Raw genomic sequence first — 27,652 nt, 5'->3', positions numbered from 1 at the left:
AATTCAAATTCCATTGAGATTTTCCAAATAAAATGTGACTTCGCTTCTCGTAATCCAAATCCAATTGAGCTTTTCCAAGTCAAATTGGCCTTCACTTCTCGTAATCCAAATTCAATTTAGTTTGTTCAAGTAAAATTTGGCTGTGATGTCAAATTCTATTTGGAAAACCTAAATCAGATTTGGTTTACGTGAGACGAAGTCTAATTATGCTCCGATTGCGATTTTCCAAATAAAATTTGACTTCGCTTCTCGTTATCCAAATTTGATTTTGCTTTCACGAGTAAAATTTGACTTCGTTTCTCGTAATCCAAATCTGATTGAGGTTTTCCAAGTAGAATTTGACTACTCTTTTCGTAATTCAAATTCGATAGCGCTTTTCCAAGTAAAATTGGCCTTCACTTATCGTAATTCAAATTCAATTGAGCTTTTCCAAATAAAATATGATTTCGCTTCTCATAATCCAAATTCGTTTTTGATTTTCCAAATTAAAATTTGACTTCCCTTTTCGGACTCCAAATTAGATTGCACTATTTCAAGTAAAATTTTACTTCGTTTCTCGATTGCGCTTTCCCTGGTAAAAATATTAATTTTTTGTTTGTGCTAAGTAGTCCTTCACTACCCGTGACTACCCGCGACCATAGCACTGTCACGTTCTACAGAACTACAATGGACGTCAAAACTGTAGGTATTGAGTCCCTGAAGAAGGTTCTAAATGGACCGAAACGTCGGACAAAAATAATATGTTAGGATTTTGATTTTGTCGAGACTGGAAAGTCACCCTAAATGAAAACCACTACCAAGCGCAGGTGTAATGTTCCTGTTGGGGCGTAATAGCCTTAAATTCGTAGTGCAAGTATCAAATTACAGTGACTAATTATCGTTCGAAAACAAAACATGCAACCCAATTTCAAAACTTTTCCCAAACTTACAATGGCCAACAGAGATGAAATCATCCGATTCGACCCGACGCTATGAAATGTAAGTAGGTATGGTATACATCAAGCGACGACGACGACGACGACGACGCTGTGACTGTAACCTATACATCACACAATCAACAAGAGCGAAAATCGCGCCATCGGGAGCACGCGCCACTCACGTTTGTTGCTGACTGCGGTTCTTTGAATACGTTTCCGCGAAAATCCTTTTCTTCCCATGATTGGTGGTTTGGCTTGCACAACATTCGTCATATCGTAATCGTGAGTGAGTGCACGTGGAGTTACTCCGTTGAAAACACTACGGCTGGATGTACGTTCCTTTCAGTCGCTGAGAGTATCCCACTGCGGATGGATGTTCTGGCTTTGTGAATCTGAATTAAGTATCGTGCGTTTGTCGTTGCTTTCGCTGTGATATCATTCGATTTTTATAATTACAATCTGTCGTGAGTTGGCGAGTGAGTGGTGACTGTGAACAACAAAAAAACAAAAAAAAACAATTTCAACAAGGGGGTTTGTTTAGATTGGCTGTATAATACCTGCCTATCAGTAGTGAGTGAGTGCTGCGAGAGGGAGAATTATTGTTGGGAGTTCACATGCGCGCAGCTGTTTTTACTCGGGTCGCCTGCCTGAACAGTGTGAGAGTGCGAATTCGTTCGGGGGGAGAATTCGTAGCGTGGAGCGAAGCATTATTCTCCAAACGACCGTGAATCGATTAGGATAGAAAATTCGTTCGATCCTGGACCTGCCTTTCGAGGGACAGTAGCAGTGCAGTGTGCGTTTGTAGTGATTTGTGTTTGAGGCAAAAGTGAAAATCACCAGTGGAAATCAAAAGTGACACAATGCCCTCGGAACCGAAGGTTTTCAACCCGCACCCCGATGTCGCCTCCAAGGCGTACATCAACAGCATGGAGCAGTATCAGGAGTTTTATCGTCAGTCCATCGAAAATCCGGGTCAATTTTGGAGCAACGTAGCGAAACAGTTCCACTGGGAAACTCCCTACGATCCGAAGAATTTCTTCTCGTATAATTTCGACATCTCGAAGGGTCCAATCTACGTGAAATGGATGGAGGGGGCTTCAACCAATATCTGCTATAATCTACTGGATCGGAATGTTAAGAATGGCCTGGGCGACACGGTGGCCTATTACTGGTGAGTTCTGGCGACGATTATATAAGAAATGTCGGTCCATGGGTAGGAATGTGTCCCTGCGCTTCCTGCCGTCGCAAGGACGAAGGAGAAAGGAAGCCTTTCATCCACTCTGTTGGGCAGCGAAATAAATTCGTCTTTCAGCAGTGGCGCTTACGTCAGTCATTGATTTTTCCAATTTTTCACGGAGGACGTTTTCTTCTGTTTTCCATTGGAACGTATGATGTGTATATGTTTGTTGCTATTTTCCACTTTGCTCTCCGTTTGGTTTGTTTGGAGAGCAATGCTAATAATATACGCGTATAGATGATAAAGATATTCCGCTTGAATTAAACAATGAAATGAAGTGCTGTCGCACTTCATAGAGCAGAGTAGCACTGTATACATCTATTCTGGGTAAAGTTGTCCAAGTCAGTCACACTGTATGTTCGCTTTTGGGTTTTGAAATTAATGAATAATTGAACTGCGCCCGCCTCGGACGTTTTAAAGGGTTGCTTTCGAATTCAGGTCGGTTACCAAACCACACTCGTCCATCGTCGTCGTCGTCGCCGTCGCGAATTTCTTCTACTCACGCCACATCACTTACTTACTTACGTTAACCGTTCCGCAGTGTCTCAACAACGGGAGGTTACAAACTGTTACAAGTAACAGTGCAGAGCGCAGTGCTACAATGCTGGTGTTGATTTATAGGCAGAACCGATTTGGAAATTTGGAATTGGGTGTTACCTCAAGGGTAATTGGCAGTTTCTATGCTGAGACACTCGACGGCGGCGATTGTTGTGTGCCTAATGCTTTAGATCGTCCTGCTGACCTGTTTTGCTAATAAGCTTCAAAACTGGGTCATTGCCGTTATGCAAGACTAGTACTTGGCAATACTCAATAAGGCTTTCCCTTTTCCCGGAGAATATTTTGAGATTGAGCAAATGAAGGTTTAAATGATTATAATTACTTTTTTTTCCTGATTTCAAAGCTTAACTTCTTTTATTTTTACAGCTGATACACATATTCGTGATTAGGGCGTACATGATTTAGCAAACAAGCACGTCAATCTCCGATGTCTTGCAAATTAAAGTTCTGGTAAATTAATAACACAACTATGTAGATGAATGAATCCTCTACCATTTCGTATAGTTTGCGGGTGTTTTCGAGTCTGAACTTTTTTCCGTGGGAAATCACTGATTTAACAGTTTGTTTGTTCGAATGAACGCTCTCTTTAAATAAATTTTATATTGTTTGTCATAACTTTTTATGAGTGATTCCTTACAAATTCGGTTCTAATGTTACAGATGTAAATATAGAGTGAGGTGGGGCGATAGTTCCTTTTAAGGATTTTGGCGCCTCACAGTGGAACGAAATAAAAAAAGTGGTAAATGGCTATTTGCGACGAAACTATTGACTGTAGCATTTTGATGTCTTCTGGAATGTTTCTTCGTTTTTTGAGTACTTTATTTGAGCAATGAAAGTTTATGCTAACATATATATAAAGTATAACTTTTTTATGTCTTCATAAAATTGATTGGAAACATTGTAGTCATTTTGAGACACTTTTTCGAAGGCAAAAAAAAATGTTTATCTCAATTGAACGAACCCAAGTAACAATTCAGTACCCATTTCGCATCCATTATGATTTATGATGCTTATATTAAATACAGCATTTCACAGTGTAAAACGTTCCCGCTTAGTAATTCAGCTATTTTTTTTTTTTTTTTTTGCTGTTTAAAAAACCTTTCATCACAGACAAACAGACGTAACTCTTTGAAAAACTTGTTCTTGAAAACATAGTTTCTCAAAACATATAACCTCAGTAACGACATCTCTCTGGCTTCTCGCGGAAAACAAGCTTGCTCGCTAACTCTTAAACAATATTGCATAAAAGTTCTATAGAATATATATAAACGTCAAAGTGATCCGATGCCAGCGCTGCGGCGAGTAGTTCGCGGAACTGATAATATTCAAATCAACCGTTAAATGCATGAACGAAGATACACAATGAAGAATTACGTCTGTTTGTCTGTGCTTTCATAGTTTGGCAAGAAAGTCAAAAACTGTCTTGTTTTAAAAATAAATTTAAAAAAGTTTTCAATCCCTCCTTAAGACTGTTCTGTAATTCAAGCAAGAACTGGCGGAGAAGAGTAAAGTGAGCGTGGCCCTCGAATTCATAAAACATTGTCGAATGTATAAAAACATACCAGCTTTCTCCAGATCTTGCGAATAGATGACAATCGAAATAACAGCAAATCACTGAAACTTATAATTAGCGGAGACTAGCTGGTTTCCGATCCATAGAAACGATTTTATTCGGCGAAAGAATCAACTCTTCGGAAATTTCATTCAAGCGTACATCTCTGCATCGTTGGATGGTGCACTTCTGTAACCATCCGGAAGAAGGAGATCGGGAACGATTGCGCTTCCAGCTGTTCGAAATGCGAAATGTTGTAAAACAGTATCGCAAACTATCTGAGTAACTGCTCCGAATCCATCGGGTAAAAATCGCCTAGAAGAACACTGGATCCCACAACGCAACTATCGAAAGATAAACAAACTTTGACGTTTAACTTTTTGCAGGCAAATTTGCCTCCATAAATGCTGCCATAAATCTTAACGGGTTAGGATCAAGCAAAATGGCTTTAGATAAATATAATTCAGCCGGCAAGTTTTCTTCATAAAAGCCATTTTTAAACCTCATGAATTTGTTAAGGATTTCTTGAAAGCAAAACAACTTTTTCACAAATGGCCCATGAAAATCAACTATTATGCCACCGCCATGTTACAATTAGTTTGATTGTTTTTTTTTTTTACTATCTTCGATTTTCAATCTATATTTCCAGGGATATAACTATATTTTGATAAATTTAGTAATAAGTAAACATTTAAATGTGAAAATTATATAAAAAAAATCTCGGCCAAGCTCGATCTGAAGAATATTTTTTTTTCAATCTAAAATAATTAGACAAATCGACGTTTTACGAGGGCGGACTTATTTTTTTTTTTTTTGATATTTTCACGTACATTTCACATAACATTTAATAAGGCTCTTAAAACAAGGCCACTTAATGAGAACTATTGCAATAAATTTGGATATTCAACAAGATTTTTATACCATCAGTTTCTATGTTAATTATTTTGATAAGCTCAGATTCATAAATCCTTTTCTATCTTTATTGATGCTTTCCAAGTGGATTTAGCAAGCGGCAAGGTTTTTATTGTTGCCAAATAGCTTTTATTGTAGCTTTCAAATGGTTTTCAATGGGTTCGTCATACAACCTTTTGCAGTAAATCAATCTTGAAGAGCTTCGAGAATACACCCTTCCGAACTTTTCCAGGGTGGGCCAACTAGACATATTCTAGTCTTAATGAGGTTTTGGTGGATGCATTAATGATAAAATAGCCTTGACCAGGGTTTTATGAATGTTGTTTTATAGTTGCTTTGCAGTATTTCATAAAATTTAAAATGTTACTTAGGAAGTCATAGAGTGAAAATGGAGTACAAATGGTAGTACCACCTTAAAAAGCGTTCTTTACCATAACTTATTTGTTTTAATTTTACTATATTTTTTTAAAATTCTACAAAGTTGCAAGTGCTTTAAAAATGCACAGTTTTGCACAAGAAAGCAAAACGCTACCACTTTGTATTAAGGTGAAAGTTAATGCTTTTCCGTTGATACTGAATCCACATCCGTTCAAACCACACCCAAATTCGAAATGCACCAATACTAACAAGCATTGCAAATTAGAAAAATGGAAAGTATTGAAATTTTGAACATATTCGTAAACATAATATTATTGTAAGATTATAATAAATCTACTACTGAAATGACAACTTCAATTCAAAGATTCCAAGTTCAAGGTAGTCCTACTAATGCTCAGGGAAGTCTTTCCGTAGTTCAGGGAAGGCCTGCCGAACTTCAGCGAAGTCCTGATGAAGTTCAGGGAAGCCCTGCTGAAGTTCAGGAAAGTCCTTCCGAAGTTCAGGGAAGTTTTGCTGAATGAAGTTCAGGGAAGTTCTGCGGAAATTCAGAGAAGTTCTGTTGTAGTTCAGAGAAGTTCTGCCGATGTTCAGGGAACTTTTTCCGCACTATAGGGAAGTCCTACCAATGTTCAGAGAATTCCTGCCGAAGCTCAGAAAAGTTCTACCGAAGTTCAGGGAAGTCCTGCTAAAGTTGAGGGAAGTCCTGCTAAAGTTCAGGGAAGTCCTGCTAAAGTTCAGGAAAGTCCTTCCGAAGTTCAGGGAAGTCTTGCTGAATGAAGTTCAGGGAAGTTCTGCGGAAATTCAGAGAAGTTCTGTTGTAGTTCAGAGAAGTTCTGCCGATGTTCAGGGAAGTTTTTCCGAACTATAGGGAAGTCCTACCAATGTTCAGAGAATTCCTGCCGAAGCTCAGAAAAGTTCTACCGAAGTTCAGGGAAGTCCTGCTAAAGTTCAGGGAAGTCCTGCTAAAGTTCAGGGAAGTCCTGCTAAAGTTCAGGAAAGTCCTTCCGAAGTTCAGGGAAGTCTTGCTGAATGAAGTTCAGGGAAGTTCTGCGGAAATTCAGAGAAGTTCTGTTGTAGTTCAGGGAAGTTCTGCCGATGTTCAGGGAAGTTTTCCGAACTATAGGGAAGTCCTACCAATGTTCAGAGAATTCCTGCCGAAGCTCAGAGAAGTTCTACCGAAGCTCAGAGAAGTTCTACCGAAGTTCAGGGAAGTCCTGCTAAAGTTCAGAGAAGTCCTGCTAAAGTTCAGGGAAGTCCTGCTGAAGTTCAGAGAAGTTCTGCCGAAGTTCAGGGAAGTTCTGCCGAAGCTCAGGGAAGGGCTGCTGAAGTTCAGGGAAATCGTTTTATTTCAATTCTTGGAAATCAGGGAAGTCCTGATGAAGTTCAGAGAACTCATGCCGAAGTTTAGGGAAGGTCTGCTGAACCTCAGGTAAGTGCTGCCGTAGTTCAGGGAAGGCCTGTCAAAGTTCAGGGAACTCCGGCTGAAGTTATGCCGAAGAATACTTTCATCAAAAAGACTGAAATTTTTACAAAATCTACACAAATATTTGTGATACAACTTGATAAATTTGAAGATCAAATTGGCTTAAAAAATATTTATTGATCAATGGCAAAGGTGGATGCTTTCTACAATATTTGAAGATATAGGGTAAATGATGGCTTCGGCAGCCATCGACTGTTTTCGGCAACCACAGTTTAAACGTTAATTTCGCTGTATTTTCTCACTAAAACACTTCGCTGAATGTATTCAAACGATTCCTTAGTCTTTCAGGATCAATCCTAATACATTTTTACGACTGATAAAACCTGTTATGTCAGGCGTTTCTTCAAATGAAACATAAGCACATGAAAATACGGCTGATTTCGAGTTGCCGATAATAGAACGACTGGTTAACACACAGTTTAAACGGAAAGGTTGCCGAAGTAAAAGAGGCTGCCGACAATAGTCACACTCACCTGAAAAGTTTGGAGCGCCTGAAAAACGTTTTCAAATCTTTTTGGACAGTTCTGTCGATTGGAATGGATAGAGTAGCTAGCAGCAGATAAATGTAAACAAACAGACACGTCATATGTGTGCGTGACACTGAGGAAATGCTAATAGAAGTGCGGAAGCTGCTTAGATTGCCGAGAATACGTAAATTCCCCTAGTTCAATTTATTTAATTATCTTTAAAAATACCAAGATATAACAGAATACCTTCATCAAAAAGCCTGAAATTCTCGCAGAATATCCTTAAATACTTGTGAAACAACATGTGAAAATTGAAATACCTTTTGATTTGAAAAATATTTCATTTAGCAATGGCAAATGTGGGTGATTTCTAAAATAGTTCCATTTATATTTAAAAATATCCAGATATAACATTCACAGAGTATCCTTCAATTAGCTTACACATACACACACTTGAATTGTTTTTATTATTTCACAAATACACGCGTCTCCAACATGAAATATTCTCTATTTAGAAACATTTTTAGTATTTATTTTCAAGCACTTTCATAAAGAAGTTCTTGTGATAACGCATAGATGATATTGCCGACCAATTATTACATCGGTGAAACTATGGTATTTTATGGTAGAATCATAAAAAAAACCTGAAAAACTCATGGAATTTTATTAAGAAAAATGAGTAGACAGTAAGCTATAATAATTACCAACAATATAAAAATCGTCGGGAATCTGGAATTTTTTCCATTCCAATTTCCCACTAAATAGTACTGTATTTTGTACGTTTAAGCTCTATTACCCTTTCCTTCCCACGGTAGCACAGGGGATCTATAGGTTTTTGATCCGTCTTACGATTATCATTACATATTCATTTCACAAGTTTCTAGAAGGCGTATTTAAAAAAAAATCACTTCGGAGCTTATAAATTGAGTTTGATAACTTCAAAAGTGTCTTAGTCCTATGATTTGTAAATTTCCGCAAATTAATCGAAGACCATACCCCAATCTATTATTGACAACAATTGACAACAGAATTTAAAGATTAGAAAGACAAATAATCTGGAATTTATTAAAACTAAATCCAAAATATATCATATTTCCACAAAGTGCAAAAGCTTGAAAATAATGGAAGAATATTATAAAAATCTCCAAGGACAAGACTAAAAGATCTTAAAACAAATGGTTCATTCAGATACTTGTTTTCCTATCTTTAGCCTGACACCTCTCAAGTTAAAATCTATTGAAAACTTTCTTATTTCCAAAATTTTAAGATTATTTGTTAGTCTGTCAAATGTCAAATTTCAAGTGATCTGAAATCTCGTCAGGGATCTTGTGAATTGAAGTTCAAGGATTTTATGAATTCTTGGTATCTTGCATAAACAATTCCGATCACTCGATATTTGACTCATCATGTCTTATTCTATTTTTTTACCAGTTTAAAACAGTTTATAAGCTTAAAGGTTGAGCTCGAAAAAATACGGCACATTAAAAATGTTGCCATAAAGGCATTTTTTGAGATTTTTTTTTCAAAATTTCTTAATCAAGCTAAGAGTGGATAGAGTCAAAGTAGACATTGTTTGTCAGGATAACTTCATTTGTATGGCTTCACCGGAACAAGCACGTCGCTATTCGATCCTGCGCGCTCAAAATGAAAATCACGATCTATCCGCTCCTGGCAGTTTTCGATCAAATTTCTGGGCAGGAATTGCATACCTTGGTTGACCGGAAGAGTGCCCCGGATGAATATAAAATCAAAAAGAAATTGAAATTCCCCAAAAAGTTCCTTGTCTGGCAAGCAATCTGCAGTTGTGGGCTGAAAAGCGAAACTTGAACCATGAACCAGCAAATTTACCAGGAGGAGTGCCTTCGGAAAACAATACTGTCTTTTCTGGAGCAGCATGAGGTGGATTGCCTATTCTGGCCGGACTTGGTAAGCTGCCACTACTCAAATTCCACCGAACAGTGGTACAGCGAAAATGGTGTCACAGTGGTTCCCAAGGAGATTAATCTGGCCAATACTCTCCGGAACTAACCCTAATAAAAATAACCATAAAAGAGAGCTTAACGACGTGTTCGGTGTATCATCCAAACCATTTGTGGGATAGTTTACCCATCCGGGATGCAGTTCGTTTATAGTATTTGTTTATTAGGGAAGGCAATTGAGGAATACTGGTCAAATGTGAAGCACATACTGAAGAAAAAGGGTGGAACTGCAATTGGCCAGAAAGATTTCAAGCGGAAATGCAATTTGGCAGCCAAACACTTAAAATGGGAACAGGGCTGGTGCAAAAGATGATGGGCCTTGTACAAAAGGAAAGTTTGAGAAATGGTCTATGATAAGAAGGTAGACTGAAACAATGGTCTTACAATAAGCATAATAATTACAAATGTATAGCTGCTACATTGATCTATGAACAATAAAACGCATTTTAAACCCCCGACAAGATTTTCGTGTCCGGATTTTTTCGTGTTCAACCTTTATAATGTCGCTTTCCCAAGTCGACCTAATGACTCATTCAACCTTGTTCGGTCCAGTAGATGTTCGGCTCAGTAGAATGAATAGCAACTCATGTTGTAGAAGAATTAGGGTTACGGTATGTAATGTGGGTCTAGTCCTTTCATTCGGCCTATCACGCAAATAAATAATTAATTAAGGAATATTACACAAAAAATAAGGAAAATATTGATCACTGATGGTTGATAAATGTGTACCACACACAAATCAATTTATATCTCAACATTTCAATACATTTTCAGCTCTCGTAAGTAATAAAACTGGTTGAGAATATCACAATGTTCGGAGTTTTTAGCCGCCATGACTTATAAGGTTAAGATGGGAAGGTTGCACTGACGATCATCAAATGGCCTGATTATGGCATTTATTGATTGGAATTACCTGATAATACACACTAGACGTAAAACTTACAGTTGCTGTTTGAATATTTTATGTTTATTTTAATTGTTTAACAACGTTTTCACAAGTAAAACATGGACCCAACTTTAGGGACACATTTCTTTTCTATGTTCCTAACTATGGCCCATGAAATTCATTTGACAGCATATAGCAATAAGAGTAACGTCAACAATGTTGTTTTGCATTTGGATGATAAGGAACGAACAGGAAGGGAGATTTTTTCTGCCAAACCTGTATAATGAACATCACAATGTTCTGATTTAGATATTCTGCGGTCAAAAGACGATAAGCGAAATTTTTAATTTTTAATTTTTAAATTGAGTGATTTAATGTAGTTTTCGTAAAATTTTCTCTAAGAAATGTTTTGAGGAATGAAGAGCATTAAGTTAACAGTGATAGTGATAAAAAAAAATACATCAGAAAACGTTACCAAGAGCGTTTTTTTGAGGATCAAACAAGATAGGACGAAGTTGCATCCATAAATAGACCCAATTTGGGGACAATAGACCCATTTTACATACATTTCCCTCGTGAGTTATTGTCTTAAAAAAAGTAAGTTTTTCAACTTTTCGTGGTTTCTGATAGCAAACGACATGATAAGCATATCTAAGCATACCATTTAGCAGTAGAATATCGTTTGCAGGTAAATTCATTGATGAGTTATGATTAAAAACGTAATCGATGGCTGACCGAGGTTAGGGACGTATACCCTATGTTTTTTTTTTCAGTAATTCAAAAATTAGATCTGGGTATCTATTTATATCATTTAATATTTTAAAACGCTATCTCGACGTTTCGTTCCTTATTTTGGAAATAGTTCTTATAATAAGGCAATGTCTTCTTATTAGGTCTAAAACGCGTGACGTGTTAGAGAATAGATTTATTCTAGATTTTAATTCAGGAGACCATAAGAATTTCAAATATGGTAAAATATCTCTGTTATGGAAAGTCGTGTTACACAGTGTTGTAAGTTTTTAATCTAGTTGTGCAAGATCTTGCAATATAAACTTTTGATGAATGCGTACAGATACGAAATCGATGCCTACTTTTTTTTTTGATGACAGACAAATCAATTTGCCGTCGTCTAGCTCGACGTGGTGGTGTCAAGCGTATTTCCGGTCTGATCGAGGAAACCCGAAGTGTGCTGAAGGTGTTCCTAGAAAATATGATCCGTGATGCCGTCACCTACACTGAACACGCCAAGCGCAAAACCGTCACGGCCATGGATGTCGTCTACACTCTGAAGCGACAGGGACGAACTCTGTACGGTTTCGGAGGTTAAAACTTATAACCAACATAACAAAACGGTCCTTTTCAGGGCCACTAAGTTCATTTCAGAACAGAGTTAGAGTAGAATTTATATAAAGTAACCCATGATTCACCCATTCAATTTGTCACTGAATACATCAAAATGATACAAAAATCAAATAATTTATTTGGGAAATAAATTAGGTTCTATTTGTAGTCTTATTGGGGGGTTAAATTTATTCCGTTTCACTTTAATAAACTGAGAAACCCTCATCGTATGCTTTCTCCTGCTACGCGACATCTTCGAAATCGTCCGAATTGTTAAATAATACAGAGTACAGAGAGTACAAAAGTAGAGGAGCCGGTGTCGCTACTTGATAGCAAACTACTCATGATGGGAGGAGTCTGTTGACTTTACCGGCGTGTTCAAAATGAAAGGCAATCGAAATTTCATTTTGTGATTGTTTCCCAAACACAGACATCATATTCAAAGAGCATCGTGATTATGCATTGTAGCATTCTCTGTAAATTCCAACTGGCACAGTAAATGCTTCAGTGTTTACACTCCGCGTTGGATAGAGGCAATATTCGAAGCGAGACAAGAGTTTATTGAGAAATTCTGTGCAAATCTTCAAAATGTCTCAACACATTGCTGCTAAATATCTCCGCAATTATCGGAAGCGCGTGAGAAACAAGGAAGGCAGGAAACCTGCGAAACAGACGCGGACCGTTGCTGAAAGCGTTCAAATAAGGCAATTTAGAAAATTGAGCGCTAAAATTTATGTGATTTTTATGTGCAACCCTCAGTTTAAAGACGAAACATTTGATAGAATCTTATATTTTCTATGTTTATTGTTTCAAGAAAAGTTCGTTATAAAAGAATGAAATTATTTGATACATTTATTTCTCTTTAAAATTGTATTTTTTGCCAATACTACATATCAATTAACATACATTGTCAAAGATAAACATTTTTCTCCAAATCTCTTTCTTGTATTACAAATAAAGTATGCAATATTATTTATTTAATTTGATAAAACAGAGGACAGTAGCAGTCCTCATTGAAGTGGTAAATTATTCGATAAAACATTACAGCAACTTCAATTTGCAAAATGACAGTTTTATCACAGACAAACAGACGTAACTCTTTGAAAAACTTGTTCTTGAAAACATAGTATCTCAAAACATATAACCTCAGTAACGACATCTCTCTGGCTTCTCGTGGAAAACAAGCTTGCTCGCTAACTCTTAAACAATATTGCATAAAAGTTCTATAGAATATATAGAAACGTCAAAGTGATCCGATGCCAGCGCTGCGGCGAGTAGTTCGCGGAGCTGATAATATTCAAATCAACCGTTAAATGCATGAACGAAGATACACAATGAAGAGTTACGTCTGTTTGTCTGTGGTTTTTTCTTCCCAGTAAATAAATATATGAATATATTTTTAAGAATAATTTGAATTGGCATTCCCGATATTCAACTGATATCGGAAGAAGTGTGCTGTACACCAAATCACATGCATGAGGCATGTAACAAAAAGTGTGATGGTGAGTTCTTTGGCGTTAATGTTCCCGAAAAGTTCACTATTTTGCTATAAGCAAATGCAAAACAACCAAATTTATAGGCAGATTTGGGCAAATTTTGACCTGTTTCATACCACCGGAAGGTATGCTGGTCACAAATGCCGCCCCAAACTGATTTCCTGCGCAAGTGATATGTATAAACGCGAATAAACACTAGGTCCAGTTATTATAACAAAGCTTGCCATAAAGAAACCATCACAGTTCAGGGCCACCACAACTTTCTGCAAAAGAGTTGAGTTATGAAATTCACTTAATTACAAAATAATACCCGAAACAACAAACTAGAAAATCGAACGAAAATTTCGTAGTCCTACGTCAACTATGCGGTCGTGTCTTGTACACCACCCTCCAACACAACTAACAAGCTCTGGTACTATCTTCGTTCCCAAGCTAATCGACGCACCCCTCGAAACATAGGAAAATCCACGAACCCCTCATTTTATCTGTCAAACTTTCATAGCGAATCAAAACAAATATTGTATAGTACTATAATTTTGACGATATTGGAATACGTTAATCAATTTGCTTGGGACCAATAGGCTAGTCAAATAGTGAGCCAATTTAAAATCGTTAGTTTCCACCTTAGTATAACTCCGGTAAAAAATTGTCGACAAATGTGGCTAGCAAAATTAACGTGCCCTAGTGTTTGTGGTACTCAGAAATTCTTAATTGCAGAAGTCTTTTCTGCCGAAGGGCTTATTTCAGCTGTACTGACTTTGAATCCAAACACCTCCAGTTCTTGAACTCCATATACACATTTACTAGCATTTAACTGAAGACAACAAATCAAGAAGACTGGTAACTTTGCCAGAATCCAAGCGACAGATACAATGGCGCTGCGCTTGAGTGAAGGTGGAAGCAACGCATAGAAAAATGAGCAAATACACAAACCCTTCTTCTGAGGATGTAATCTTTGCTATCAGATTCGTTCGAAGCATTTATCTTTGAGCGGCAGATGACGCGATTGTACCTGTCTCATAGTGTTCGTATGAGAAAATGAAAGTCGTCTTCGATCTAACTTTGCATGATTGCTTTCTAGAACTGCCAATACTTCATTCCGTCGGGAGTTATGTTCTTCAAGCGTCCGTCCTGATATGACAACATCATCGATAACTCCTTCAATTTCTGCGAGCATGTGGGTCATAATGCGCTGAAATATCTCGGGAGCGCAATTGATCCCAAACATTAGCCGTTTACAGCGCATTAGTCCCCGGGCTGTCATAAAGGTAGTTGTACCTCGTGATTCCGGATGCAGTTCCACATGATAAAATGCGGAGCTAATATCCAAACGGGAAAAGTATGTGGACCTCTTCAGTCTATTGAGACATGTTTCGATTACTGGCAAAGGGTAGTGCTCACGTTGTATGGCTTCGTTTGGATATTTCATATTGATGCACATACGGACATCATCGGTTCCCTTTGGGACAACAACCATTGGTGAAATCCATTCTGGGTCGCCTTCCACAGGCTCGATGATGCCGCAGCGTAGCATCTCTACGATCTTCTCATCTACTTTCTTTGCTATTGGTTCAGGCACGCGAAGATAGGATACCTTTCTCGGAGGTATCTCTTGGTTGATTGATAGTTTAACCTACACAAAAGAATAACTGTTTATATGCGGGTTTACTTTACGTTACTTGAAAATATACCTGCACACCAGGAAATTTAGGGAATGGTTGCCACTCTGTATCTACGCTTTGTACATCAAGTCCCACTTTCAATACTTTGAGATCCTCTGCCGTTCTTTTGCTCAATAAGCATTTGTTTGCGCCTTCGATGATGAAGAATTTTGCATAGTTCTTTGGTTTTGATACGTTGATAGAGATTCAAGCTTCGAATTCTACCATAGCTTCAAGCGACCGCTTACTAGCATATGCCGTGAACCGACGGTCATGCAGATATCTATCTTACATATCAACGCATTGCTATTGCTCAATTTTGACCAAACATCTTTGGTAACCGTGTTTATCAATGAACCTGAATCAACCAAAAATCCACGGAATACTGATCAATCAGACACTTGACTAAGCCATTAGATCTTCGTCCTTCAGACTTCTATTAAAAGGAACATCAATACATTCATACTTATTAGGGTTGTATCCAGGGCAGTCTTTCCGAGTAGCACACTTCCGTTAATAAAAGTTGCAGCAACTTGTTTATGACTGAATTAAGTCGTAAAGAAGTTTCTACAACCGATATATGACAAGCGTGCTACTAGGGTTGTAAGTGGTCACCGTAGTCGACATATTTTCTGTGATAATCGACTGCCTTTGCTTCCGACACTTGCAAAACAAACTATCAAATTACAGTACCAAACTAAAATGTCATATGACAGGCTCTGTCTTACGACACTGTCGCCGCAGACCGTCACGAAAGTATGTATTTTAGTTTTTCTCATAATAAGAGCTGCTGATGTGGTGCTTGTGTGAATTCTGAAAATAGCAAGCAACGATGTCTTAGTTATAACATTTCTGATCAGAAGTGGTTTAATTTACTCCAAATTGAGGAATTAGGACGAAATCACACATGTCATATGATAGTTATTTGAAATTTTTTTTTGCTCGAATGTTGTTCTACCGTTTGTGTTGGGTAAGAGAGACGACGGTAGAGCATCAGAGTACGAATAAAAACAGACTGTCGCGCATGACAACGAAGCGAGTGTCGTAAAAAACGTCAACAGTTTCAACCCCTGATCCAGGGGTTCATATCGTACATCATAACTCTACAGGCGGGATGCTAAAATCAGTTAGTAACCGGGTCTAATTTTACCATGATAGAACTGTTTATAATCGCAAATTTTGAATCCGCACCATTTAGGAACTGAAAAGCTAGAACTTTTACGGCGACAAAGCAAAAGAAAAGTGGACCAAGCTCATCTGAATATCTTAAATCTAACCTTGAACCTTTAGAAGCAACTCGTATGACACAAATAAAAAAGTCATCCCTAACGTAAAAAACCCGCACACATGCTCGATGGCTACGATAAAAAAAAAAGTACAACCGGAGTTGTTGCATTTAAGATCTAACCGCATGTCGGGGTATGTCAGACAACCAGAGCAGGAGAAAATAACTTATGAATACCTAATTCTGACCATACACCAAAATTTGGTGTTGATCAGCCTGATATAAGAATAATACCAAAAAAGAGCCAAATACTTTGTAATTAACAAAAAAATATACTTGGATATCAAAATAATATCAGCTCGATTTTTTTTTTTTTGGTATTGCATTTGCATAATTTGGTATTGGAATGGTATTATGGGAACATTTGTTTGGTATTTTACCTATTATGTCAAGCTAATCAATACCAATTTCAGGTATTCGTAGAATTCTTTCCTGTTTGGGAAATGAACAGTAGACCAGTGCGAGGAAGGTTACGCACGATCGGTGCCGTGTTCAATGTTTATGAACTATACAAATAAAAAAAAAATCAGTCTAAATCCGCACGAGAATTGCAAGTACATATGTACTATCTGTCAATTAAAGCTCGTTCAAAGCGGAACATGACGAGGGAAAGCCAAATATAACGCTCGTATGAGCTCCTATAAAAGATTTGTACTTATTGCTGTCCCTAATGGGATAAGTGAATAAAAAGCCCCGATGCATGCACTGGAATAGGAAATACCTTAATAGCAATACCTCGCAAGGTCAGGGAGCAGTTCCGATTACCTACAACATGCAGCACACCTTTCCGCGACTGGCTTGCTCGGGCGCATGCAGACTAGGGATATAAGGGAAACATAATCCGATAATAACGGATGTCATTGAACCGGGAAACGACTGTAAGCTCGAATGTGACTCAGCTGCGAACTCGAAAACTTGAATACCTTAATTAGCGGTGACTTCACTTTCAGTGGCCGTGAATTTCCGATCAAAATGTAAATTGACGTCTGTTCTGATTTATCACTTTTGCTAGGAACACTTAGGTACATCGTCGATATCGATAAACATGCACGGAACGAAAAAAGTACCTAATATTGACTTCCATTCACCCAGGTCGAAGGTTGCGTGCGGGAAGTTAATTTGGAGTTAAAAGGCTTGAAGTAGTTTGTCATTCGCGTACATGTGAACAAACTACTTAGTGCTAGGTTGTTTTCACCCGACGTCAACTTCAAATTACTCAATATTAAGTTGTGCATCACTTACTTAACGTCAACTGCCCGCATCTGATGCCAGCAAACGTGAGAGCGAATGAAAGGCACAACTCAATAGTAAGTTTAAAGAACTCAACCGCTGGGTGGTTTTGTTTTTCCGTGTACGTACGTAAAATTCTAAACAGCTCTTAAGCGAATATTTGCACAAAAAGTACACTGAGTCAAGTGGGTTATATATGTACGTTCTCGTTGAGCGGTATTACCTGCCGCCGTTCGTTAACGTCATTAAAGTAATCACGTTCACCACCGCAAATTGATGGGAAAGCAAAAAAGTGAAACTCCCTGTGTTGTTGCAAAGTCAAGCAATAAACGGTTGACTTTGGCGAATTTTTTTTCTGGTCGGTAAACATTCCTAGTTGGGTGTTATTAATTAGCAAACAAAAAAAACGGAACCTCAAGGTGTTAACTCAACAGCAAAACCTGGTTGCTATGTTCTGTTGATAACTACTTATTAACTTGAAATTCACCTGACAATTTTTCAGTGGGGTTTCAATTAAGAACTTACCAGCCTGAATGCAACCATATTCTATCTCTAAGAAATAAAAGCAATGCTTTAATCTGTGTAACAAGATCCTTCACTTGATAGCTCCCATTATCAACCGCTTTAACCGAGAAGACCGCTAATCGTCCATTTAGTGACGTCTTATCGATCTCATAACCACGAGCGTTATCATTTTCATCTAACTGTTATTACAACACCCTTCTCCTGGCTAAAGTCACTTTCATCAGATCACCTTCCGTGCAAAAATACCCTTCACCGTGATTGCTGGTTCATCTGTGTGTGAACAAGACAGGATTGAGACGCCACCGATCCAATGTTTGACAGTTTGTTATTCATTTTATTTGAAAACAATTTTATACACGCTTTCGCATGGGAAATATAGGGGTAACCGTCGGTCACCGGTTTTACGTCACATGACGACACGCGGGTTACGCTTCGATTGTATGTGTACTGTCCGTTTTTTATTCAGGAATTTAAAAGGTTAACCAAGCAACAGCAGTTATTCAGTCAGTGGTCAATCGACTTTTTCTGTTTTCATTTTAAAGCTTCACTATGCAGTTTGAATTTAGCTAGAAATCGGACGACCCCACCTTGTGCGGAAGCGAAAAGACGTGCGTCAGGCCGGAGAGGGCCTGCAGGAATCCAAGCTCTTGCAATAACAAACCATCCTTCAGACCCGGCGGACGAGTGACTCTTCGCCCACCCAATCTTTCTGTTGAAGAGGATGGTGCTTGCTCCCGTCCTTGATGGAAAGCGATGCAAGGCTTTTATTAAAAGGAGTGGTGTGCACACGTGGAGAGCGATGTTTGCTATTGTGAGTTTCTTCCATCGGCCGGATGTAGGTACTTACCTATCTAGAAAGAACCGAAATGGCATGATGCCGTCAATTGCTCTTCCTTTGACAAGACCTAGGCTGTGAATTATTAATCGTGGACGTGGCTTTCGCTGAAAAACGTGACCTTGACTAGCGATGGCGTGTAATGAAGAATTTGCCTAGCCAAGTTACACGGTGTGGTGTTTTACAAACGCAACTTTTGCAGTAGACTCTGTCACAGTGCCGCCATGAATATTGGAGGGTGGAAGCACATAAACAGTAGAAGGTATGTCATTCAAATTAAGCGATGTTATATGCTGCATGCTCGGCTGAGAAGCCTGCATCAGATCTGCCGTGAGATGTCAAAGTGACGTAAACGTCACCATGACCACTTTTCATTGTTCAGTTTTTAGTTTTCGAGTTCTATATTATAAATAACATTCAAAAATATTCCTCACTTACATGGTTACTCACTCGCTCACCCACCTCAACTCCTTGCGCTTTTTTCAAGAGCGCCCATAATTGAAATATAGGAATGTATAAATGGATGTACACGTAATTCAGTTCCTTCTAATGGACACTGAAGTATCGGTAGAACTTTTCTGCAATCAGCATGTCCTATTAGATATTAGATGTAAGGCAGTGACCCATAAGGCCTGGGTTCAATCCCAGGATTCAATCGGGATTTTCTGAGGCATAAATCTGTGATCACGCCTTCCTTCGCAAGGGAAGTAAAGCCGTTGGTCCCCGGTCTATGAGTTGATAGGTTGGTATGTAGAGTCCAGGTGTGGAAGCTGTCTCCCTGGCATCGATGGTAACATTGGTACTCAGTACGGAACATAAATCAAGGGGAAAAATAGATGCAAGGCAAAATCCACAAAGATCCTGCAATTTTTCAGATATTCATAGAACGTCCCTGAAAATTCTAGAACTTCCCTGAATCTCTACGTTTTTTTTTCGCGAACTTTTCTGGACTAATTAAAAGTTTTTTGGACTTCCTTGAGATTTTCTGGACATCCTCGGGAATCTCTTTTGTCTTCCCTGAAGTTCACTGTACTTTTCCAAAGTCCTCAGAACTTCTAAAAATCCCAAAAAATCCTTGAAAAAACTGCTTTGAAGTTTTCGCAACTACACGGATGCTCTTCCCTTAAAATATTTGGACTTTCCATAGCTTTTCTCGTCTTCCCTAAAGTTTCCACATTTTTTTCTGGAATTCTTAGAAGTTCCTGAAGTGTTAAACATTTCCCAGAAGTAAACTTCTTTTCCCTGAACTTAACAGAACGGTCATAAGAATCCCTAAGCCTCATTGATAACCTCTGAACTTCGGTGGAGATCTCTAACAAATTATGAAATTTTCACATCTCTGAAGCTTTCTAGACCCAGTTCACTCGTAGCTGTTGTCACAAGCAGCTGTGTGTTTTTTCGGTGCGAGTCACGCGAAAACAACTAATTTTTGCTCATTGTTTGAAGCTCGTTTGCTTTTGCTGATACTCCGTTGGAAGCAAAAACTAGTGAAGATGTCGGTTAGGGTGCTTCATTCTGAAAAAAGTGATGAATTTCTGATGGGCCACCCTCCAGTTCGATTCATAGCCCCAAAATATGAACCTGTGCAAAAATTGGTAAAGATTGATGAAGGTTTAGAGGTCGCGCCAATGATTTGAAATTTGTATGGGAATTACTATGGAAGAATTTAAAAAATCGCTTATATCGCTATAACTTTGCTTCTACTTGTCCAAATGTCGAAAAAATTTAGTATGTTATTGCTATGGCAATAAACAAAAAGCCTACAGTTGCTACGCTCAGTTTTGCAGCGTATCAAGAATTATAAAAATGTGAAAAAATGGCAAAATAGGGTAAATTGACAGATGAACATGTACAAGGCAACAACGCCAATTTCATCGCAACAACAACAGGCTTGTTGATCATTGTCATGACAACCACATATTTTTTTTTTTCAACGTTTGGACAACTACAACCAAAGTTAGAGCAATGTAAACGAAAATCAATAATTTCCCATACTAATTCACCAAAATCTCCATACAAAATCCAAATCATTGGCGCGACCTCTAAACCTTCATCAATCTTTACCATTTTTTGCACAGGTTCATATTTTGGGGCTATGAATCGAACTGGAGGGTGGCCTATCAAAAATTCATCACTTTTTTCAAAATGAAACACCCTAATGTCGGTGTCACTCAGACGATCGCTACACATCGCATAGCAGATGAAAAATCTATATTCATCAAGTTCAAATCAGAGGATTAGATCATAGAGGTAACTCTAAGACCAGAAGGTCCCGAAGAAACGAGCTCAACTTTTTGGCTCAGCTCTGGAACTCCTCGAAACATAGGAAAATCCAAGGGGGGCGACACATCTAAATCTCAATTTTAGATGCTCAAAAAATCTCACACTAGCGAATCAATTTTCGAAAAATCTTCTTGCATTTCTCGCATATACTTGCATCGCGCATCATTTTTTTGCAGGAAATCTTCAGAATCATCATCAATCTTCTTTCTATCTACTCAGCGTGCGAGCAGCTAGCCACAGCACAACACAATATTTTCTGCAGCGCAGATAGAGTCGTCTCCCTTGGGAAAATCCACGAACCCCTCATTTTATCTGTCAAACATTCATAGCGAATCAAAACAAACATAGTGAAGTACTGAAATTTATACTAGAATGGGATACGTTAATCGATTTGCTTGGGACCAATAGGCTAGTCAAGTAGTGAGCCAATTTAAAATCGTTAGTTTTGTATTGATTGTTGATTTGATGCTTTACTGTCTGCTTCACAAACGTGAACAATTAATTTTACATTATGCCGATGGGAAGTCAGTCGAGGTACGCGTGTTGCCTGCTGGGAGCACCGTTCAGCACGTGACAGTTTACGATCTACCACCAGAAGTCCCGGATAGCTTCCGCTTCCGTCTATTAACGTCTCTTTAAACTGTTCCCCTAGTAGAGGAGAATTAAGTTCATTCGAGACGGTCCCGGATAGCGATCTAGCATTGGTGCTTATTTCCCTAGTGATGTAAAGCGTGAAGTACGGGAGAACATTCCAGCTGTCTCGGACCTCGATATGCTGACGGGTGTACGGGGAATTTACATGCACGTAGAAAAGGAGATTCCAAACTCGCTGCATTTCCTCAATAAGAAGGGGAACATATTCTACCAAGGTATAAAAACTTGTGTTTCCTTCGTAAGATGGAGGAGCATCGGATAAAATCCTGCCCCAAGCGGAAGGATCGAAAGCAGCCAGTACAACAACTAACGGAAGAAGAAAACCAACAACGGAATGAGTAAGATACCAGTACGTACGCTGGTGTAATGACTAGAGGTGCATCGTCAAACGAGGAAGCAGTTGAGATCCTGGAAAAAGACGTGGTGGTAATGCATGTGACGTCCCCGTACCAGTGTTGCATTATTTCATCAATATCACGTGACAACTGACGTGCAACATGTCTCGATTCTCATTGACGAAAACCCTATTGAAATGCTGACTTGTAAAATATGATGCGAGACGACGTGCTTTGCGTCGTCAATACACTTTGACAGACAAAGTAGTCCGGCAAATTGTTTGTTACAGGCTGAGATTGTCGTAGACTGTATTTTATCTTCGTGGAGCAACATGCTTATCCTCATCGTTTCTGCTGTCGTTTTGTTGTGCTTAGTGGAATAAATACCAAATCTAACGACGAAAACAGAAGTTCCAGTTTTCCTTATTCTTCAAAGGATTTAAAAGCGTAGTTTTTAGTACTTCCCTGACCTTTCCCACATTTTCTAATGTTCCGAAAATGATCCAAATATGTAACTTCCATGAAGATCCCGCAATGTTCTGAAGTTTTCGGGACATACTTGAAGGTTTCTGCTGTTTTGCTAAAGTTTATGTGACTTCTCTGAATTTCTCTGATCATCCTTGAAGTACTCGGAACTTTCTTGAATATAATGAAACTACCAACAAATCTCTGATCTCCTTTGAAATTCTCTAGACTTTCATTCGAAGATTTCAGAACTTATTAAAAACTCTCGCATTCTTTTAAGCCGATGGAACTGTCTTGATGTTTTTTGATCTTAACTGAAGTGGCCGCATTTTTTAAGTTCTCATTTTGTTGAAGTTTTCCTGTACAGTTTCAGCAATTTCTCTAATATGTCCAGATTTTCTCCTGAAGGTCTTCGTCATCTAGATCTATTACGCTTCTGTGGTGCGCATTTAGCCGGTTTTCAACTTAGTGCTCTGATGCACTTACACAGTTATTAAAACTCTCAATGCCAGTCAATGCCACTATGCACAAAAAAGGGTAAAAGATATCAATATCTCAAGAGGACGCTGAAATTCCGGCTTTGGAAAATGAATTCCCGAAAGGAAAAAAAATCAAGGGAATCTACTGCGTCTAGTTTCAAACGCCATAGAGGATAAGAAATTTGTGTTTTGAGTCTATTCATCCCAATTTTACCTATTTTTTGAAGACATTGTTTTTTTTTTGGCTTTAATTTCTCGTAAAACATTAGTGGCCGTATGTGTTCCTTATATCGAAGACAACATATCGAGAAGACTGGCAACTTTACAAAATCCAAGCGACAGATGCAATAGCGCTGCGCTTGAGTGAAGGTGGAAGCAACGCATAGTTTAGCAAATACACAAACCTTTCTGCTGAGGATGCAATCTTTGCTATCAAATTCGTTCGTAGCATTTACCTTTCAGCGGCAGATGACGCGATTGTACCTGTCTCATAGCGTTTGTATGAGAAAATGGAAGAGTAGCCAGTCTTCTTGATTTGTTGTCTTCGCTTATATATAAATTAATGGGCATTACACTGATGCAAAATTCGACTTTTTCGCTCCACAGTGATTAAATGGTTTCAAATCGGGTCCTGAGTAGCCTCCCAAAGTTAAATCTCATTTGGTTAGAAACAGACTTCGCACAAGCCATTTGAAGTTTACATGTAAATTACTATGGGAAATCTCAACTTTTTGTTCATTGCCTTCTAGTTTTTTTTTTCATATTGAGCTGCGAAACAGTTTGATAGCCATTCTTATTGGAAATTTTCTCAGCTACAACTTTGCTCAAGATCGTTTCTATGTAAAACGAGACAGGAAAAAGTTATTAATTATTTAAGAGATTGGTAAAATTATGACATGATCAAGCAGCTGCTCTGTAGGCAACACTGTATTTTACAGTGTGACATAGTAGCCATGATTTTTGTGTCCTATTCAATGCCCCAGAAACACCAATGTTGCCTGCTGAGCAGTTGATTGAGCATGATCATAAGACATCAGCGCATTGAACCATTGATAACTTTCGATCCTTGCAATTAATCAAAAAATGGTCTACAGCAAAGTTGTAGCTGAGAAAATTTCCTACAAGCAAATTTGAAAGTTTTTGAAGCAGACCGATATGGTGAATTATTAGATAGACATGAACAAGAATCTTGGTTTTACCATAATAATTCCCATACAAACTTCAAATGGTTTGTGCCATCTCAGTTTCTCACCAAATGGGTTCAAATTTTGAGAGGTTAGTCAGGATCCAATTTGGAATCGTTTGAGTATTGTGGAGCGAAAATTTCAAATTTAACATCACTCTAATGGGCATATGTGTTCAACAAAATTTTAATGTGGATTGAAGGTTACTAAATATGTCACAAATATTTCTTAGAAGATGTGACATTTTTAAACTAAGACAACATTCATTTATGGCAGTGACAGTAGTGTAGTGGTAAACGTGAATGCCTCTCACTCCAAAGGACCTGGGTTCAATCTCAGTTAGCGCCGTCCAAATTTTGGAAGGGAAGTAAGCCGTTGGTCCCCGGTCCATGAGTTAATGGGTTGATAGTAAGGGTGCAGGTGTGGGAGCTGCCTCCCTTGCGTTAGTAGCATTGGTTCTTGGTACGGAAAAGAAATCAATATTGGGGAAAAATGCTTAAACTAAAAATATTTCTTTAGGCGTAAACCAAGCAGATATTTGAAAGACTAAATCACAGACAACTGTCTGTGACTATATGTTCAAATCCAGAGTCATGACAGTTTTATAAATAATAAAAAAGATTTCAAGGATGTTTAAGATAAAAAAAAAACATTCTATCCCCTTGGGTAGAAAAAAAAATCAAATTCAAGAATCTAGAAAATTTTCAATTGCTAAGGTTATGGATAAGAATGCCTCAATTTCTTCTATTTTTTATGACAGGACTTAGGAACATTGGTAGTTTTCTGATAATATTTGAAATTCAAAAGTTATGATACTTCAAAATCTCAATCCTTAAACGCCTGAAAATTTTACGCTAGTGAATGTCTTTTTTCATTTCACGCATCTAAATCCTTCTTTTTGCAAGAGATCTACAAAATTTGCATCAATCTTCTATCCATTTACTCATCTGGTGCTCATATAACGACAACAAAACAAAATCTTCCTCGGTAAATCCTGAAAATGTAAAATGGAAGCCGTGTTCTTCACAACATTTGTAATCCAAATATTTCCTAAGTTCATGAACTTAAATGATTTAAATAGTTAACGATCCAAAAATATTTTTTTCATCTTTGGAAAATTTCCAAAAATCCCGGATATTTGAACATTCTTTGTTAAAAATTGGAGAACACAAAAATACTAACCGCAATGTAGAGTGGTGATTTGAAAAGCCATTTAATGACACAACTCCCCTGTCTCTCCATTCCAGGGAAGGCAACCATCCGGATGACTTCAGTCGCCTAACGTACCGCAAGCTGCTCGAAGAGGTATGCCGCTTTGCCAACGTTCTCAAGGCCCACGGCGTCCAGAAGGGCGATCGCGTATCCATCTACATGCCCATGACGATGGAACTGCCGGTGGCGATGCTGGCCTGCGCCCGGATCGGTGCCGTCCACTCGATTGTGGTAAGTTTCCCATACGAAATTGTGAAAAGTCCAAGCTAATTGGAGCTGCATTTAGTTTGCAGGATTCTCGTCGGATTCGCTTGCCGAGCGGATGCACGATTGCCAAGCGAAGGTGCTGATCACCGCCGATGGGGCGTGGCGAGGAGAGAAGATCCTCCATTTGAAGGATATCTGCGATCAGGCGATAACCAAGGCCGATGAAATGGGACACCATGTGGATACTTGTATTGTTGTGGCACACATCAATCGGGTTACACCCGGCAAGCCTGATTGGGATGGAACGTTTGATGTGAGTTGTTAATTGTTCAAGCACAGTTAGGTGAGAATTTTGAAGATTGTTTTCCATTGTAGACCCCATGGACAGAGGATCGTGACTTCTGGTGGCATCAGGAGATGGAAGAAGCCGAAGCGGCTTGCTACCCAGAATGGATGGCAGCGGAGGATCCGCTGTTTATGTTGTACACCAGTGGTTCGACCGGCAAACCGAAGGGAGTTCTGCATACAACTGCTGGATATCTGATGTACGCAGCGACGACCTTCAAGATCGTATTTGACTACAAACCGCATGATGTGTATTGGTGCACTGCTGATATCGGTTGGATTACCGGTCATACCTACGTGCTGTATGGGCCACTGGCGAATGGAGCTACGTCTGTGATGTTTGAAGGAACTCCCTTCTTCCCGGATACGGATCGCTATTGGGAGGTTGTAGACAAGTACAAGGTAACGCAGTTCTACACGGCACCAACGGCGCTGCGATCTCTGATGAAGTTTGGCGATGAGCCTGTGAAGAAACACGACCTCTCTTCACTGAGGTGAGATTCGGCTAGGGATTCGCGGTAGACATCATGTTAACAACATTGTATTTCAGAGTCCTCGGAAGTGTCGGAGAACCGATCAATCCGGAAGCGTGGATGTGGTACTACAAGGTGGTAGGCAAGGAGAAATGCTCGATTGTGGACACCTTTTGGCAAACGGAAACCGGAGGTCACGTGATAACTCCACTCCCGGGAGCAACTCCCATGAAACCGGGATCAGCTGTAAGTGTAATGAGGTGATCTTCATGGGGTTGGCAATGATTGAGATTTGTTCTGTTGCAGTCGTTCCCGTTCTTTGGAGTTAAACCAACTCTGCTGGATGAAAGTGGCAACGAAATCCACGGTGAAGGAGAAGGTTATCTGGTTTTCTCGCAACCCTGGCCAGGAATGATGCGAACTCTGTACAATAATCACCCCCGGTACGAGTCTACGTATTTCTCAAAGTTTAATGGATATTACTGTACCGGAGATGGTGGGTTCTTTCTTAACGTCCCGTAGAGTGTCCAGTATTTTAAAAATCTCACCTCTTCTTCCCAGGTGCCCGACGGGATGCGGACGGCTACTACTGGGTCACAGGCCGTGTGGACGATATGCTCAACGTTTCCGGTCACCTGATGTCAACGGCCGAAGTGGAGTCCGTGCTCACTGAACATTCTCGCGTATCGGAAGCTGCAGTTGTCTCTCGGCCGCATCCGGTGAAAGGTGAATGTCTGTACTGCTTCATCACTCCGAACCAGAACGAAGCCTTTGACAAGACGCTAATCAACGAACTGAAGATTCTGGTCCGGGAACGAATTGGTCCATTTGCCCAGCCGGACGTGATCCAGCATGCTCCCGGACTACCGAAGACCCGATCTGGCAAGATTATGCGACGAGTTCTGCGGAAGATTGCCATCAACGATCGAGAGATTGGCGACACTTCGACCCTGGCCGACGAAGCAATCATTGAGCAGCTCTTCGCCAACCGACCGGTAGCTTAAGATTGTTCCTTGTACTAGTGATCTCAACGGCAGAAAGGTCGGAACGATTTGGAACTAGTTTAGAGTTTAGAGAGAACCGGTATCATACGGGAATGATATCATGACGTAAACTGACACAACTTATATCGGATATACTTACCTTAACCAATCTATTTTGGCGGGCTTAGCAATTGGCTAAGTAAGAAAGACTTTAATGGGAAACTGTAAGATCTTGCTCGAGAATGGTGCTAACGACAGTGACATGCATGGAAACCATGAACCGATTAGAA

At 39.1% G+C, this 27,652-nt stretch overlaps 1 protein-coding gene across 1 annotated transcript; it reads left to right on the top strand.

The window, feature by feature from the left end:
* Positions 1 to 1,481: 1,481 nt before the first annotated feature.
* AcCoAS (acetyl coenzyme A synthase) lies at positions 1,482 to 27,652 on the top strand. Its single transcript, XM_065234622.1, has 7 exons — positions 1,482 to 2,088; positions 25,390 to 25,585; positions 25,641 to 25,874; positions 25,937 to 26,400; positions 26,457 to 26,625; positions 26,686 to 26,875; positions 26,941 to 27,652. The coding sequence occupies exons 1-7, from the start codon at positions 1,778 to 1,780 to the stop codon at positions 27,381 to 27,383; spliced, it is 2,007 nt and encodes a 668-aa protein (XP_065090694.1). The 5' UTR covers positions 1,482 to 1,777; the 3' UTR covers positions 27,384 to 27,652.

Source organism: Ochlerotatus camptorhynchus, unplaced genomic scaffold, assembly GCF_037179485.1.
Source record: "Ochlerotatus camptorhynchus isolate MF236.1 unplaced genomic scaffold, CSIRO-AGI_Acam_v1.1 ptg000434l, whole genome shotgun sequence".
Classification (NCBI taxonomy): Eukaryota; Metazoa; Arthropoda; class Insecta; order Diptera; family Culicidae; genus Ochlerotatus; species Ochlerotatus camptorhynchus.
This window is presented reverse-complemented; position numbering and strand designations above follow the sequence as displayed.

Bases quoted from the DNA above. Each gene is read 5' to 3' on its own strand.
- AcCoAS (XM_065234622.1), top strand. From the start codon at position 1,778: ATGCCCTCGGAACCGAAGGTTTTCAACCCGCACCCCGATGTCGCCTCC. The intron at 26,626-26,685 runs GTAAGTGTAATG...GTTCTGTTGCAG, and splicing joins CCATGAAACCGGGATCAGCT to TCGTTCCCGTTCTTTGGAGT. The intron at 26,876-26,940 runs GTGGGTTCTTTC...TCTTCTTCCCAG, and splicing joins ATATTACTGTACCGGAGATG to GTGCCCGACGGGATGCGGAC.